The sequence below is a fragment of the Haliaeetus leucocephalus genome, unplaced genomic scaffold (genome assembly GCF_000737465.1).
Source record: "Haliaeetus leucocephalus isolate CR32 unplaced genomic scaffold, Haliaeetus_leucocephalus-4.0 Scaffold156, whole genome shotgun sequence".
Taxonomy (NCBI): domain Eukaryota; kingdom Metazoa; phylum Chordata; class Aves; order Accipitriformes; family Accipitridae; genus Haliaeetus; species Haliaeetus leucocephalus.
In genome coordinates, this window is record NW_010972592.1 from 178,230 (window position 1) to 196,498 (window position 18,269).

Here is an 18,269-nt window from a genome sequence, read left to right on the forward strand (position 1 = left end):
TAATTCATGATTAAAATTATGAGTGAATAAGCAATTTGATTAATTCAGGTCTAACAAGCTGAAACAAGACCATTTTACTGACGGTCAATTTTTTTCTCTGTTAGTAAGAGGAGAACTTTATATAGAGGAGCTGTATTTTAAATTTGGGATATACAACATGGTATTCCACACTTGATAGTGTAATCCAATATACCTGTAACTGAATAAATTGCAAAGGTAGGATTTTTAAACATTTAAGTGAAGGCAACTAAGCATTATGCAGCTTTAGACAGCACAAATGGACAATCAACATTAAACATGACTGATTTTTAAATTCTTCATTGCTCAGCTGGAGGGAAGTATTACAAGGCCAAAAAACAGAGCTGTGGACAGCTGGCTTTGTGCAGTACCAGTTCTCCGCCTCAATTTTCAAGCCATTCATTTCTTGGGGGGGAGGGGGGGGCAAGAAAGAAAGGAAAGAAAGAAAAAAATAATCTAAACTAGGCCATACAAAGCAAGCTTGGGTCTCTAGGACTTTCATTGTCTCAGGGAGTCGTCACCACCCTGAACCCTCATTAAAGCTGAAGAGATGCTGGAACAGCATTAAAATGAATGCAAACCATTTGCCGCAATCTTCTGCTCACACCATCTCCAAATGAAGGCAGGCATTGCATAATCCAGGCAGCTAGAGCTCCTGACAGGTGGATGATTTATGCTCATAGTCGGAAGAATCGGAGAGCCTGCAGAGGACACAGCGTGAGCAAGGTGGTGGCGAGACAGATGCTCTCAGTGGGCTTGCAGAGGCTGGCAGGCTCCAGCTAGCTCAGGTGCAACTTGAACACTTTAGTACTGAACTCATATTGCCTAGATTCCAGCACAGCAAGATACCATTTACAATATTATGTACAGTAGATATACTATCAAATCTATCTGTGTGCTATTTATCTCTCTCTATTTGTGTATACACACTATATATATATATTTTTTTTCTATCTGCAGTTCAACTTACCGTGTTTATGTTCACTTTGTGTGTGCATATTCTCCACTGAAAAAGAAAGGGCAGATTAGGACAAATTCTGCATTGTTACAGCCACACAGCGTAAGTGAAACCACCAGAGTTGAACAGATGTAAGTGGGGGAAGAATTTGGCTCTAGCTTTCAGAGAACATGCACAGATCTGGGATACTGAATATCCTTTCAGTGTTTTAAGAGTGTTTCAAACCTAGGAAAGAAAATGACCGGAAGAAAGATGGAAACATCCACAGGTCCAAATGTATTGTGGTATTCTAGTCACTTATGTTCTGTGTCTGTAAAGCACCAGAAATGCCACAATCTGTTCTGCAGAAAACGCATAATATTAGCAAATGAAAATGACAATCGTGTCATCTACTTTTTTAATCTTTCAGTGGAATGAGTGCTTCTGTGTTATTCAAGGGTATCTAAAAATCCCATCCAAAACTGCAACATCATTTCCAACCATGTAATTCAGCTTCCTATTCAAAAAGGAAGTATGTGTAATTAATGTGGCGGTTTGAACTTTCCCTCCTGTTCTGTAAGCAAGAGACTGGTCTATTAAAAAAAAAAAAAAAAAAAATCACACACACACAAACAAGATATTATACCTGTTTGTGTCATGCAACTATACGTTCTTTCGTCCTTTAATATAGACAATGAAGCCAGAACTAAATTATCCAACCTTAAGCATAACAACAAAATAAACAATTCACCTGCCTCATATCAGACCCGCCACATTTTCCAATCAAACCTGTCAATTAAGTATGTAGCTTTCAGGGGCAACCAAAGAGTTAAAACATTCAAACATGCACACTGCAGGTTATCTGGGTTGAATCTGGGACTTTGCTGACTCTCAACTCCTTTCCACTTTAACAGATGGGGTCAAAGGTGGAACTGCAGATGAGAATTAAAGACACATACATCCCTTTAATCAGATAACACATTCAAAGACTTGCAAATTCCCAAGAAGCCACTTTACAGGCACGTGTCATGGGCTGTTCCATAAAGGGGGAGGGAACTGTGGAGAGGAGGGAAAGAGGACTTATTTCAGCTAACCAGCATTAAAAAAAGGCAGGAAATTAGAGAAAACAAATGGGAACAAAACGGGATGGATTGCTAGTATTCAGAATGCTTTCTGATTGCACACATCTCCCTAGAGAGGAACTCCAACATTTGAAGCCTTCACACTCTGCATCCAAATGCTTTTTCTAACTTCATTAAGCAGCCGTGTTTAAGAATACTTCATAACAAGTATTTTAATTAGAGATGAGCTGAAGTATCTTGCCAGTATCAGTATCTCCAGCAATACCAGGATGCCCAGGAGGAAATACAGTCATTCAGCCTGACTAGTACTCACAAAATAGTGCAAGTCATGTAACGAGAACCTCAAGAAACTAATGATTCTCTCTCCCACCTGGCCAGAAAAAGACTGCCTGGAGGATATATGCTTGCAGCAACTATTTTCTCATCAGCATTCTTCTGATACAATTGTGGTATGAAGAGGAAAAAGAATAGAAAATCATGAAAATGAGAGAAGATAAAAAGAGAAGAAAGAAGAATCTTATGTCATCTTCGTTCTCTGATTACTGCATTCCTTTGCATCTCACACAAGACCAAGCAATGGGGCATGTGGCACACTCTGTCAGACAAAAAGCATCAGCAAAGACTACGCCTGCACACACCAGACTCAAAGGCGTTCCAACTTCTCTTTTTGTCTGGAATACAGTCAGAGATTTGTATTTTGGGGCAATGCTCTTGAGGGCTGTTGAAAAGGAGGAGCCTATTCAGTCCCTTTTATAATAAGATCATTACACTTGGATCTTCCCATCTCAGCCTGATCCTTCACCCGAGGTATAAATTAGCGGAAACTTTTCTAGTACATCTTTGAGTGAGAATTCACAAAAGCAATACATTTAAACTGGTATTTTAAAACAGTTTTCTACTTTTTAAGGTAAACATTCATTTTTCTATTTTGATATTCAGCAGTCTAATCTGTCTTGAAATTGGAAGCTTAAGAGCATTCATCAAAGTTTGACAGGGAAACCACCAAGTAGCTTGTGAACTTAAAAATCAGTTCAGAGCAAGACCTCTCCTAACATTCAATAATCATGGGCAGGTACCCTCAATCTGGATCCAAAGCATACTTATGCCATCTCTTAAGCCATCTTACCTTAACTGATTCCACAAACTATATCCAGAAATGCAGTAGTTCTGGTGACTGATGACAAATATGTTTCTCTTCTCACGTTTCAGTGGATAACCCTTGGGATTGGCCATGCAATGAAATCCAAGGTGCCTGTTTCTTAAGCTTTCATTGAATTACAAAAAATATGAAAATGAGATAGAACTTAGGAAATGTAGACACTGGACACCATTGTAAACCCAATCTGGCAGGCTGTCGTGAAAAGCAACATGTGGCTGTACCACTGTTTAACAAATGATATAAGACCGATCTGTTGATTGATTCAGACCAGAACAAAAGACATGGCCTGTCTGGAAAGCCTTTCTTCAGTCAGCCACCCACAGGACTGAAAAGGAATATTAGAAAGAGACAAAGGGCAATGGTGATAAAATAAATAATCTTGATATGAGTGACTAAAAATGACAAGAACAGCACCACTGTATGGACTACCTCTTGGCTAGAGAAAGGAAAGAAAAGGAGGAGACAAAAGATGAGGATGATGGTCTTATATTATTTGTTGATTCCTAGGGTCTGCATGTGCTCAGCATGCAGCAAGTTACCAACATTCTCTCTTGTTAGTCAAGCAGTTTTGCTGCAAAATATTTCCAGCACACCAACAATTCCGCCACTAAGGGCACAGACTGGAGTTAAGCTGATTATAGAACAGTATCACACAGACTTTCTTTTAGAAAGTATTTTAATTTTTCTAAATTAACTGTTTTAATAATTAACTTTTAACGTGGACTGCAATAAGATCCTATGCGAGTTGTACAGAGTGTTGATTTTGGATCTGCTGCACTAAAACTGTAAATCAAATTGACATCTGATGTTATACCTGATGATCCTGAGAACTAAAACCAGATGCTTAATAAGAGAAAAATAGATAAACATATTAACTTTGTTGGAACAATAAAGAGCAAACAGGAAAAAATTGATATTATTCAGTAAGTGAATATATTTAACATAGCTTGTGTTTGACTTTCTCCAGAATCATTAATCTAATAAAAGACTATTGAAGCTTAAAATAAAGCTATGTTTTTCATTTATAAAGATTAATAGCAATATTAAGTCACTATTATGAGGGAAACAGACTCCCCCCATAGTTTTCCTTTTCTGTCACATAAACACTCAAAGAAAATAAAAAGAAAGAAAAAGAAAAAAAGAAAAAAGAAAAGTCTGGTTAGATGAGATCTATTATTAGAATAGCTTAGTAAGCAGGGCAAAATTTGACATAATGACAATTCACTGCTGAAGATGACATTTATTTCAGATTTCAGGCTGTTGACTTTCAACCACAAAAGCCACATTACAAACTTCAAATGAAATAATATTCCAGCCTCACATAGTGACTCAGTGAGTAGATGTGACAAAGACCCACCACTGGTAAAAACACCTCCAGCTTAAAAAAGGACAATGGCTGACGAGAGAGAAGACTGTGGCTTAGTTACATTAACATCCCAATAAACCATGTTGATTCAAACTTTTTTTTGTAGGACAGCAGAGATTTATAAGTGTGAAATATTTGAGGGATGGCACTATATGAGGTCAGAGGTAACACCTGCAGATGGTAATTTTAGTGCTTCTCAACATGATCATTGCTTTGGCTGAGTGAAGAGGCTAACAGACTCAGCTTCCAAGTTTTTTGGTGCCAATCCATTCCAAGCAGCAAAAGTCTGCCTGTGCATCTGCCACATAGGTTCTATTTAGCAGCACCTACATCATTTAAGCACTTCACCCCAAATAATCCTATCATACAACCTGTTGTTTCTACTAAGGTTTTACACAGTGAAAGTCCTATTGAAGAGATGCGAGTGCTGCCCAAGTAAAGGCTAAGTAAAATACAAAAAGGGGTTGGCTCCAAAGTGGCATTTTAGAGATATGCATATGCATCACTGCTAAATGCACCTTCTACCTGAGATGCTAAACCTATTCCACTCAAGCAGGGGATGTGCAAATATCTGCACAGCAGAAACAGAGAGAAGTGAAGAATACAAATAACATTAATGACACTCTTTACAAAATGACACCTATTTAATATAGGGCAGGACCCATGTATAAGAATTCAAGCACTCTGCAATAAATGGCAGTGCCATGTTGATGTATGTGTTTATGGGTGGCAGAGACCAAGAATTAAAGGCAGCTATTTGTCTGGGAGCTCATGGGAAAAGATGCCATATCATACACAGTCCTACATCCTTCAGACTTGTCTCTACCTTCCCTTATCACTTATATTGCTGTCACTGTAATTTCAGTGCATAACCAAATGTTCACAGGGACTAAATCCACTAAATATCTTTTTTTTAAAATGAAATAATAATTTCTAAAAAATTAGAAAAATACTGCCTCCTTATTTTAGGATCAAAAGAAGAAACATGACAAATGAGGATGTTCAGTTAACAACCTCAGATTGTACTAACATTTTCTCATCATAAAGTGATTAATTTTTAATGGTATTCCAATTTAGGTAGACCTTTTAATCTGCAGAACCTACTACTAATTCTGAGGAAGCAACAGGTAAGGTATGTGCACTAAGAAGAATACCGCAGATTTTAATCCCATTCAAAATCTTGCAAACTCACTATTTTTAATAACAAAACTACAGAGTAACTATAGGCCCAATGCATTCTTCACTGATGCTTGCCTGACTCTGCAAACAACTGCAGTCACTGGGATTCTCACCAGTAACGACTGTGGGAGCAGAATCAAGCCTAACATCTAATCTCAAGGAGGCTGTAGATGAATGTGCCAGCAAAGAGCTTTGACCCCAGATCTGCAGATACTGATGTCTAAAAAAAAAAAAAATACATTCATAAATCTGTGGAAAGCCAAGAAATGTAAATAGTTCTCAAACACAGACATGTAAACGATACTGCATTTGCTACTTTCACTTCATACCGCCTTTTATGAAAGTGGAGTATTTGAATAAAGTGACAACTGCAAAAAAAAAAAATTATCTTGAAGGAGAGAAATTTTGTTTAAAGACTGACTCCAGTGAATTGCTGGGGCTTCTCTGTTTCATTCCCAATGAGATTATGGGGACCAAAAATGTTCAGCGGCAGAACATAAACCAGACTGGCACAACACTGCAACACGAGCATAGTGAGAACTTCTCAGGAGGCCGACAGCTGGTCTTGGCTGTAGGTACTTTCATGTGATTTCTAAACCCAGAAAGAATATCCACATCTCCAATATTTGCCTTTCCTTAAGTATTTTTTAAATGGATTAATAGAAATGCTAGTTGTTTGAGCTCACTATAAACACTAACCTGCAGCTGAATAGTTTGGTCTTCCTCATCAGTTACAGAGAGTGGATAGTCATGAGCCGTGTTCTAGGGCAGACAAATTGGGCTGTCAGTTCTAATGTGTGAACTGGGCTATCAGGCCACATTTTGGTTAGGAGGAAAGAGGCCTACTTATGAACACCAACAACACTTAGAGATTAGTTTCTATTGTTTCCAAGGAGATTTAACAGGTCCCAGTATATATTAAAACAAGCACAGGTTGAATGAAAGAAAGAAAAGGAGAGCAAGAGAGAAGGGGGAAAGAAAAGGGAGGAAGGAGGAAATAAAAGGGAAGGGAAGGGAGAAATTGAAGGGACGAAGAAAAGGGGAGAAGGTGGGAAGGTGGAAAGGGCGGGGGGACAAAAGGGGGAATGGGGAGGAAGAAAAGGGGGAAGAAGGGAAAAGAACAGGAAAAGAAACACTTCCAAAAAATACCTGCACTAGAAACCGAACTCCCTCATAATACATTGAAACATAGAAAAGGGTTGATATACAGAAGAGACTTCAACAGAAGACCCACTGTGTTATCTCTTGATGTTGTAACATGGGAGCTTTGTTTAATATCCTGCATTAATGAAGGAGCTCCTTAAGTGTAATATTACAATAGAGAGCATAAGAAATATCACTGAGGTCAACGCCGCTCTATTAACTGTCATCCTGTACAGAAATATTTTCTTTGAATACCATTAATGCTTTCTCTTTCCCTTTGTTCTAATTTCTGAAGGCAGCAGAAACTAAAACTTCCTCCACAATAATTTCTGCTTTCTTCTTGGCAGACTAATGATATTGGACTTGTGAGAGAAATTTACCTTGGCAATGTCTTATGCACAGGTCTTTTCAAAGGAGATGTTGTTAGGAGGAATCCTATTAAGCAGGCTCAAAACATAGGTGATAACACATTTTTAGTTATAAAGAGGATTGCTTAGTTTTATTTATTATTTTGAGAAAGAATCCATTAAACTGCAACTCTTTACATAAGAGTAAACTCAAGCTGCCTATTCTCCTTGCTGTATCAGATTCATTTTCATAGATTGCCAAAACCAGAAAGGATCAATATGATAATTTAATCCAATCTGCTGCTGAAGACAAGCCAAAGATGTTCATATGGTAATCTTTGCATAATAAACTCAGTAATTTATGCTTTAAAATACACATACCTCTTTAAAAAAAAGTATTCTTATATTTGAATTAATGAAATCCCTCAAAGTGTGAAGCAAAAATACTTTAGAGACCCCCAATTTTAGCATGTTAAGAAGTTTAACTGATGTATAATAATCTGGTTCATTACAGTACTGTGACCATCTAAAATGTTCAAGCATTTTAAAAACTGTCAGTAATTGCTTTTATTAAGATCAGTACTGAAGGAAAAAACTTACAATACAGACTTTCTTTACACACAAGGCAGATTCTGACTACTGCCTTAACACTGCCCAAGGGATGCTGAGGTCACTTTGAGGGACTGTATGAAACTTTTTTAAAAAACCCAAATGAATGAATGAGAAGTGGTAACGGCTACTCAGTGAGGAGTGTAAATACAACACGCTAACTGTACTACTGTGATAGGAAGGGTTACACTGAAGTCAGCATTGCCAGACGACAAGCTTGGAGAGTTTCCATTCATTTTCAGAGCCTGAATGACAGCTAACATGCTAGCAACAGTAAAGATTCACAAACACGAAAAGGTATATTGCTGATTTTCCCGTAGTGTAGGTTGCTAAACCTGCCAAATGAACAGCAGTCTAATGTAGCTCCACCAGCTTCCATTAATACTAGGTGAGGATCTGGCCCCCCATTTTTAATAGCTGGACTAAATAAGCTGGAATTCTGTCACTCTGTCTATTCTAACTGGGTACAAAGTGACTGATGACAATTTGTAAAGGCCATCCATTCATAAGGAAAATACAAACATACTTACGTGAAGCAATCCAAGTTTTCTGCCATTTCATGATGGTGTAATTTACTCTTCAAATAAACTTAAATTTATTTCCTTATGTATCACCCACTTATGAATTACACTTTCTGAAATAACAAGCAATGCAGATCAGCCACTGCAAACAACCCATAAAAAATTCTGAAAACATCCAGATATCAGAGATGAGAGATATATGGGAGATGTTTTGGTGTCAACAGTCTTCTAAGTATGAAACAGCACTGCTCAGAACTGAGAGGGCTAAGACAGGACAGAGTATTTAGACGGTCTAAAAGCTGTGTTAGTGTCACTCAGTAGGTTCCCCTCTGAACTGTAATTTTTAATATTGCTACAATATAGGGACAGATAAAACTGAGGCTATCACTTTGCATGTTTCAATTTTCTCCATGGAGGCAGAATAACCTCTTGAAAAAACAGTTATATGAACACTGCATCTGAAACAAAAAAGTAATTTTGGAATTAACTACTCCAGTGGAATTATTTCACACGGCCATCTATTCTGAGCAAGATCTGCAGCATCATAAACTTGAAATAATATCTTCTATCACAGACACATGCTAGTAAGTAGTCCCACAGATAGTATTAAAAGGCATATAGTACTAATGGAAGACTGAAAGTAGAATTCAACCAGATCGACTAGCAATAGAAAAAAAAAAAGTCAGATATCTACCCATGATTTCCCATATCAATTTATGCAGTTTTATGTCCAATTTTCCTTCTTAGAAAAGAAAAAAATCAACCCCTTTTTCTCATTCCAACTAGCTGTATAAAAAGGAAAACAGCTAAAACACCCAATCTTGCACATAAACACAGATTTAATTCTCCCACCTGAAGCAAACTAATCACTGGCTTCCAAAGCGTTTGAAAGGCCAAACTTAAAAAACTGATTATAAACCAACAGAACTGAAAACTAGAGAATGTCTTAAAAGTGTTCATTTTTAAAAAGGGCAAATTGTTGTTTCCCCTACCCCCAGCCCCTTTTTAGCAATTACAATATTATTTAAAGACATCACTAGGGATACATTTGAAGAGTTTCGCCCTAGACTACACAAGAATCTTTATGTTGTTTCATCTGTTATTGTGAATCTCAGAAAATCCACCAAAACATAAGCAAAGTCAAAGAAACTGTATTTCAGGAGAAGAACCAATTGTGATCCTTGAAAATCTGATTTTTCGTAATACTGACACACAAAATTAAAAATAGAAAAATGCAGAATTTCTTCAAGTAAAGTGTATCCTGCTGCACTGCTAACAACCATTACCTAGGAAAGTAAGTGAAAATATGACACCCTCGTATTTGTCATGTGCTTAAAAGCTCATCAGTATCTACTGAGTGCTTCAATATAAAGCATAACACATACTCATATAACATCCATACACCTAGAGTTATGTTTTCAAGTAACAGTCCATGGGCTAAGCCAAAACGAAATGTTCCTCTGGATCAGTCTGTAGTAACTTTCTTGTGCTACTCAAGAGGAGATGCAGACAAGAGCCAGGACTTCAATCCCACTCCAGCTCAGCCCAGTATGACATTGCTTTACCCTTCCTTCTCTAGCTTCTGGCCCACACCTTATAAACTGTTAAGAATCTTGATCTAGGTGTTACTGGCTATGCCCCATCAACATCCTTGAGAATATGTACAGAAATTCCCCACTCCAGCCTGTATTACATGTGACCAGAAATCCAATTCCCTCCCATGGTTTGATGCCAAGACATGGCCCCAAAATCCTTACACTAGGTCTCTCACAGAAACACTGGATGGTGGATGAAAAGCACCATTATCTTCCCACAATAAATGATTTAACATGCAGCTGTCGTAAGAGAAGCCACTCTATATATTGGCTGTAAGTGGTTTTCAGACCTTGCCCTAAAAACTAAAATATAACTCAGGATCTTTTCCCAGGCACTGTGATTTCTATCATGAATTTTATATGACAATTCACAAAATCCCAATGTAATAAAGTCCTTCCAAATGTGAAGGGAAGCACAATGTCCGATAATTGTTTCACTTAGGATTACATTTAAAAACTGTTTGTTAAGGAAAATTTCTAGAAGAAAACTCCCCACTAACAGGGTAAGATTTCTGGAGGAGATGCACACTGGCAGATGTGCTGAAGTTCTTCTAAGGAATACGATGCTTCTCTCAAAGCTGCTTAAACTTGATTTTATTTCAGGTCTGCAACTAAATTTTTTTTGTAAATAGATTTAGGCTGTCAATTTCCAGGCATGCTGTGCCATCAGCATGTAGAGACTGCTGTGACAAACGTGGAGGCTGCAGCAGCAAATTTTATTATAAACTGGTAATTGAATTGAACAGGTTTACATTTGAATAGATTTACTGCAGCATGATCTCTGACATGCTGCATGGGACTGAAATCCTTGTCTGTACCTAAAGAAACGTTTAAGATACAGCAGGAATTATTTCAGCTCAGTGTAAGTCCATGCTAATCAATAAATTCACACCACTTTACACATGAAAGAAGTAAGTATATCATCTTTCTTCATTCTGTGCATAAAGGATGTGGTCAAAGCCAAAACCTCATCTCCAGACTTTCCCATAGGTAAAAACACCACCACCTGTCTCCAAAACTACCTTCCAACAAGAACAAAAGAAAAAAATATCTCTATTCCATGCACAGTGCTAAAAGTGTACCACGAATCACTATGGTTTCAAAAGTAAAAGTGGCCACTAAAGCAGGAAAGAAAACAAAACGCCCTTGGAGGTCCTTTTAGGTTGTCCTATTAGGCGGTAGATAAGCAATACCTGAAAAGAAGATAAGCTAACTGTCCCCTAGATTAAAAGACTCAGTAATTAAAAATAATTAGAAATCTTACTGTGAATTGACAGAAAAACTCACACAATATGAGTGGAAGAACTATGATGTGCCCAGGAGTGGGGCTAACAAAGGAACCTTCTTTTCAAAGGAATTAGTTATTTTGTCATTGTAGAACTTTCAGAAGAAGGTATGTACTTTTAGGGTAGACAATGTATGACATTCTGATTAAGCAAACTTGTGGGACTGATTTGCATCCATGGACAATGATCATTCATGCAAAAAATCTGATTCACAATGAGCATCTGAACTGTCTAACTAAACATAGTAAATCTGCGCACAATTTTGGTAACTGAGATAATTACTCATTTGTAGAAGAGTCACTTAATTTCCTTATGCAGTTCCAGAAGCAGCACACAGACTAGATTTTTAAATATATATGTTAATGGATATGCAGTGGTGCCCTCAAAATTTAAAAGAAAAGGTCTAAACCAATTCACTTGTATATACTCTTGGTACTACTGTTTCATTTCCAAACAAGTTGCTCAATATATCTTTGTATTAGGTGTGATACAGGGTCTTAACTTACTAAAAAAAGATGTTAAGAAGCACAGTCCCTTTCAAAAGGTGCCATACTCAGACATTGCTTTCTTTCTACAGTTTATCTAAGTGTCACAATTTAACCTTTAAGTAACTGCTCCTAGTGGTCAGTTATATGAGGATTTTGGCAAGTGAAGAACCCTCCCATCACCACTGGAAGAGAGGGTCAAATCCTGCCATTCTTACTGAGGCAAAATCCCCATTGAATCTGACAGGAGTTTTGCTCAAGTAAGACTAAGGACAGCAGGATTTGGCTCACAGGATCATAGCATCTGCCAAAGCAGTTGCACAGAACAAGGTTTATTCTTAGTAAGTATAATCCAATAAGAATATGTCTGTAGGTGCGTGATAGGCCTAATTTGTCCATCATCTCTCCACTGGTCTATGTTGTTCTTAGATTTTACCGAGAGCTGTATACTTAAACCCGTTTTAAATTACCATCAAACAATTTGCAAAGATCAGCCATCTATTAAAGCTGACTTTTTAAGCACTGCCAAAGCAAAACTGCATGGGATTATTTTAAACTGGTTGCTTAACACAAAGTACTCTCCACTGGAGACAATATTTAGAAAACATTACATTGATTTTATTTTAAAAGGTTATCTAGCTCAGAAGTCCATGACATCTTCTGTTATTCTTTCTTGGTGGTAACAGCACACTACAATAATAATGTATACAATACACGCACATAAAAGTGTATTTTTGCATGTACGTTAACAGAAGTAGAAGTCCATAGTAGGTGACCAAGATTTAATGAATTGCCTCTTTCTGTAATATAGATGAATCAGGTTCCAGGTGAGACAGCACTGTTTCTTGGAAACATTTTCTTATATTTACCTGTTATTCAGTATCTTCAAAATGTAACTGATGAATTAAAACACTCTACATATACTTACAGGGAGGAGTAGAGGTTCTCACATGCTTGCCTTTTTTTTTTTTTTTAAAGGGGTGGATTCTCCTCTTCTGTATGCCATTATTTGCTCCAGTGTAGTTACAGTAACTTCAGTAGACATACTCAATATTTTTACTTGTTTAATTGAGAAGTAATTGAGAAGAATTGTTTGTCCTGATGAAATGAAGACTGAGTAAAAATAGGGAAAAGAAGGCACAGTATGTGTTCCTGCCAGAATTGGCACAGACTAAGAGTGGTTAATGACTGGAAGAAAGAAATCTTTGAAAATTCATGATGTTAAAGTGTTAAGGAAAATGAGAGGATATCTATTCTGATGATTATTCTCTCGGTTACCTTCTGAAGGAGACTGAATGCTGGGTACGTTTTGCTGCACTACACATAGCTAGAAATTCTCCAGAGAAGATGAACTCTATGTAGATACACTGTAATTCCATAGCTTAGAAAAGAGGGTCAGGAAGAGCAAGTATACATGAAAATTGCCTTTACAATAAACTGATTACAACACTCACCAATATCTCTTCTTTCCTGGTTATGCTACAATTGTTGCATGCATTTGCAGAGAGATACATATTGACTTGATCAGTCTTACCTTCTTTCAGCATGCCAACTTTTAGACACTTCATGAAGCGGCAGGCTTGGCAGGACTTGCGTCTGCGCTTTGTGATTTCACATTCATTCGTTGCTGGGCAGCTGTATTCTATGTTACCTGTAATAGAAAGTACAGGAAAAGGGAGGTATTCAGAATCACTAATCAACGCAATGGATATACGAAGTACTGATACAATTACTGTTGTGTTTAATTTTGGAATGTATCAAGAGTAAACAGTGCTATAGAAAAGAAACACCTTTCAAGTAAAAATGAAAAGCTGAGTTAAAGGATGAGCCTTTTGACTTTTTTTTTTTTTTTTAATCTAGACAGCTATATGAAAAAAAATACACAAAACTGCAATTAACATGAGTCTGTGTCTGACTCCATACATGGTCCCTAGCAAAATCCTTCACATAGATTATTCTTGCTGGTAGGAGGAGAAAATTTTGTCATTTATTGTCTGTACCAAGCCACATGCTTAGGCTCCTAACCTTAGCCCTCTTCATTTCCTTTTTTCCACGCCAATTTCATGAGTCTTTCTTTGTCTAGAATACGAAAAGGAGACTGTCATGCTTTATTGCACAATCAACTGTAACAGGTACTACAGAGCTTCACCCTTCTCCTTCCACAACAGCAGGCACAGGGTATCAGGCAGGGTTCACCAGCATTGCTACCACCACCCCGAGCACATTCTACAGCTGCCAGGTCAGATCTCTCAGCCAGGACATCTCCCCTTCTCTCTATGCTTTAGACAGAGTTCTTGTACTGAGAAGCATCAGAAATAGGATCATTCCTCTCAAGCTGTTAGAATAACAAAACTGGGGGAGATGCTTGCCTCTACCTCTCCCAACTCTCCTTAAGGCCTAGAACAAGCTAGATCCTTAAAATGAGCCCTCCCGGGCAAACCAGTGTCTCAATTTTTTTTGTTACTGCTCAGTAAATATTATTTATCCTCAAAAATAAGAAAAAACCCACCTGAAAATTAATGGGTAAAATACTTATGAGTAATTTTCTTTACATTTTTTAAAATCACATCTTTGGGTATCCAAGTCCAAATGGGAGAACATCTGTTCTCTTTTGCCCTAGTACCACTGCACTTTTCATAAAACAGCTTATCTCAGCTTATTCACCTGCCCAGCCATGCATCCTATTGCCCATACATTCAATATGACAGACTTTGCAGCAGTCCAAAGTTTCACCAGGAAACTGACTTTTAAATAAAGTATCTTCCCCATCAGCCTGTCACATCTTGCTTTAAAGGTATTTCTTTATTTTCTAACCCTTTCCCCCTGTGATTAAGTGCATTAGTATCTTAATGAAAATGCATTCTGTTTATTGCCCTCTTGGGAAGCAGGAGGTCATCACACCAAATGCATAAATTGTCATCAGAGACAGTCCGAGCATAATTGCAATTTTGCTGCTCCATGTTTGCTGCACTCAGGGTCCGTCAAAGTCCCCTGAAACATGCGCAGGTTCTAATAATTAGCATAGAGTCTGCCTGGGACCACAGCATTGATGAAATATTTCAGAGTTAATCACACTTTGTAAACACTGATTTATATTGACTACCTTTCTCCAGACTGATGTCTCCTCATTAAATATCACATTAGTGGATTGCAGGATTGCACAAAGACTCAAATGCTCAGCAACTGCTAATTCAACAGGAAGTAATACTTAAACTACTTACACCTATTGAAAATTGCTTAAGTATTTATGATAAAGGAGGTCTGCATGGCGCAATGTATATTCTGCCAATACAACCAGCATACTTTGCACAGCCTTTTCAGGCCTTTGCAGGCTTTCTTCCTCCTGAACATTCCTGCATGACTGACTTAGCAATGCTGGTGAGTAAAACAGATCTTGGTATGTCTGAATGCTAATGGTTCTTGCTGGGAAAACTCAAACTTCAGTTTAGTCCTCTTCCCCTTCTTTAGCTCCTGAGAAGAAAGCTATTTAAGAAACTGAAGGATACGGCAGGTAGGAAATTCAGCACGACAGTTCCTGCAAAACTTCTTTCCGATATGCATCAGCGAAGTAAGGAAATAACATTTGTGGAAGGATACGTAGGAAAGGATGGTAATGGCAAGCTTAAAAAAAGATTCACATTATCCTCTCACACTCTAATGAGGCATTCTTGGTGAGGCACAACGACTACACAGTGAGACCTTCAAAGCCTTTCACAAATTGTATCTAATTAACTTCATCATATTATAGTAATAAATGTATTACCAACCCTATTTAAAAAAAAGAAACAAAATCAGAAATGCTTTGCACAAGATCAAAGATATCTTTGCACAAGGTCAGAAACGATCTTGATCAAAAACAAGATCGAGATTACAACACAGAACTTCAAGCAGCAAAGCTCTGTACCAAGGCAAGTGGAGCATTCCCACTGCAGCCAGAGTCCTTGTGCAAAGGCACAGATTACAAAGGTACAGATGTCAACACCAAAAAGTAGCATTCAAAACCAGAAAAATATAAGCAAGATTGCTTATCCATACCCTGACATTTCAGTTTTGCGCAAAATCCTGTGAAACATGGCAAGGGTCTGTAGTGTGCAGCACATTATGCACCGACAATGCAACTTCTTTTTCCTGCAAACTCTTGCCACCTAAAGAACTCTAAAATGAGCTATTACTCTAGTCACTTAGATTCCAGTACTTGAGCTTAGAGGGGCAATCTTCTCCTATCAATTTAGGCTACTTTACTTTAATGAACTGTATTTTACAGCAGATGTTCAATCTTAATTTTTGATGTTAGAAAATAAACCTGGAAGATGTTGGAAAGAGTTCCTCCAATGAACACAGCAGAGTTACAGTAACTGCATTTATTGCTGCAGCAAAGATCCGCATCTTACCAATGGCCACAGTTGGTTCCCCTAAAGTGTTTCAGCATTTTGGAATATGGCTAGACCACAGCAGGAGTTCAAGGAACTAACATTTTGTCACCACTTCACATATGAATGCAGTATTTTATCAAACATCCCCATGGATAGACTTAATTTCTGCCAGTGAGCTTTCCTTAAAAATAAAAAAAAACACCTAATGGAATTTTGCAATGGTTATGTACCTGGACATATATCACACTCAAAATGCATTTTACCTAGCACTCAAAGTATTAGTGGATATATTTTTGGTAAAAACATAGATTTACTGCACATTGCAGGTCATTAGAGCTCTCATAATATCTTATTTACTTCTATACCTTAAAAATAAAGAAATTATTTGAAGGAGTGTTTGGGAAACTCTACAATTTCATAGGTACACTACATACATTCAAGATGCTCAGATTTGCATTTTATTTCAATGAAGAAGATTCAGAAGGAAGCTCTACCATTTACTTGTCTACTGCATGATGCTAGAGGCTGAAACTGAGCAGCTAGTAAGAGCATAAGTTGAGTTTGCCCAGTCCTGTCAACAGTTGGAGAGGTAGCTGTGTTATTCAAAATCAACATGGCAGCTCTGAGTCTTTACACTGGGCTGACAAGAACGATTGAGCAATTTGTAATATCTCCTGGCTGGTTTTCAGAAAGGACTGGGCTCTGATTACTTATTTCTGAGTCTTTTGTACAATTAGTTTGCAGGCAATATAATTTTCTCACTTACTCCTTAATAGAATCGTGCAGCTAGCTGGCTGATAGAATAACAGCATATATGTAAAACTCCTGCCTGAAGTGCCAGGGGATAATTTGTATATTCCTTTCAGTAGCGTAATGGACTTTTACAGTTTGGCAGTTAAAGGGCTGAGTAATGTAAATTAGTATGACGTTTGAAAATAAAAATATATGTCAAATCTTCACTCCCCAAACACATTGCCCTGTGCTGTAATAATACAACAGGATTTATGCCAGCCTGAGTCCCTTTTCTCTCCTCATGCACTAAGGAATGTTTATTTAAAAACAGTTCCTTTTTTATACTAATTTGTTAAATTTTATTATCTCAGCCAAAAGATGAGAAAATACTTCTAACACGCTGTGCCTATCAGGAGCAACTGACTCACTAAAAATATGATGCCATTTGATCTTGAGATAGCAGATGAACTGCTAAAACTTACACTGCATAACTGGCTCTTTGGTTTTACATGCTTCAGACTGTCAGATCTTTACACACAGCTCAATGATAAGTGGTCCAAGATACCATTTTTTTCATCTCACAGGTGAGGTTTGGAGGTTACCTGAATGAGATGTGGAGTCATAGCACAATTTTAATGGTAGAGGGAGTTACTCAATGGCTTTACAAGCCAGGCAAACGACTGGATTAGCTAAGATTCTTGAGACCATTTTGGCCATTTCTTGCATGGAATTGAAAGCGACACTCAAGGCAACAGCAGAGGAGGAGTGAGAACCATGACAGAGAGGCCACTGAAAGCACTGGGCCTTATACATTGGCGTCTTATTCAAAATGAAGTTATTGTCATCAAGAGTTACAACTTTAGAACCTCACAGATATCAAGAGTGCAAAGCTGGCTCTAGAAACTGGCTCCAGCCTGTGGGAACAGGGGTCTCTCTTCCAGAAATACTGACAAGAATAGAAGCTGCAGACAGCAATTCTTAGCAGAAGCTTTATTTCCCTTTTTACACTGTGACATTTGCTATTATAACACTGAAGATGTAACAGTATTGCTGTGAGCTATTGGAATATGCTCAGAAAATCTTTGGACAAGTAAAAGACATGAGGAAGACTGAGATACGGGGTGAAAAAGCATTTGGAAAGAGTAGCCATGAGCCACTTAGAAAAGCTGGAGGAATGCTGAAGATACCAGTACTGAAACTATTACTGTGTGGGAATGTAGGTCTGGGGGGAAAAAAAAAAAAAAAAAAAAAAAAAAGAAAAAAAGCAAACCAATAGAGGGGAATTAATTATTCCTTCAATGTAATAATTTTATGCTATTATCAGCTTCTGAAACTGTATTTCACTATCTCTTTATTTATATTCAGTAATGCCCCATTTTTCTCACAAACTTTCTCTTTGAGCTTCTGTAACCTAATACCTTTTTTTTCAAAAACTTG

General features: G+C 37.6%; 1 protein-coding gene across 3 annotated transcripts in view; it reads right to left on the reverse strand.

The window, feature by feature from the left end:
* The window catches only part of ESRRG (estrogen-related receptor gamma), a 351,575-nt gene that overhangs the window by 101,197 nt on the left and 232,109 nt on the right, over positions 1-18,269 (reverse strand). For 2 of the 3 annotated variants that reach the window (XM_010562134.1, XM_010562133.1), the window contains one exon: positions 13,262-13,378. The exons of the other annotated variant lie outside the window; for it this stretch is intronic. In XM_010562134.1, the coding sequence (XP_010560436.1) occupies positions 13,262-13,378 (117 nt within the window). The remainder of the gene's footprint in view (positions 1-13,261; positions 13,379-18,269) is intronic. 3 annotated transcript variants of the gene reach the window in all.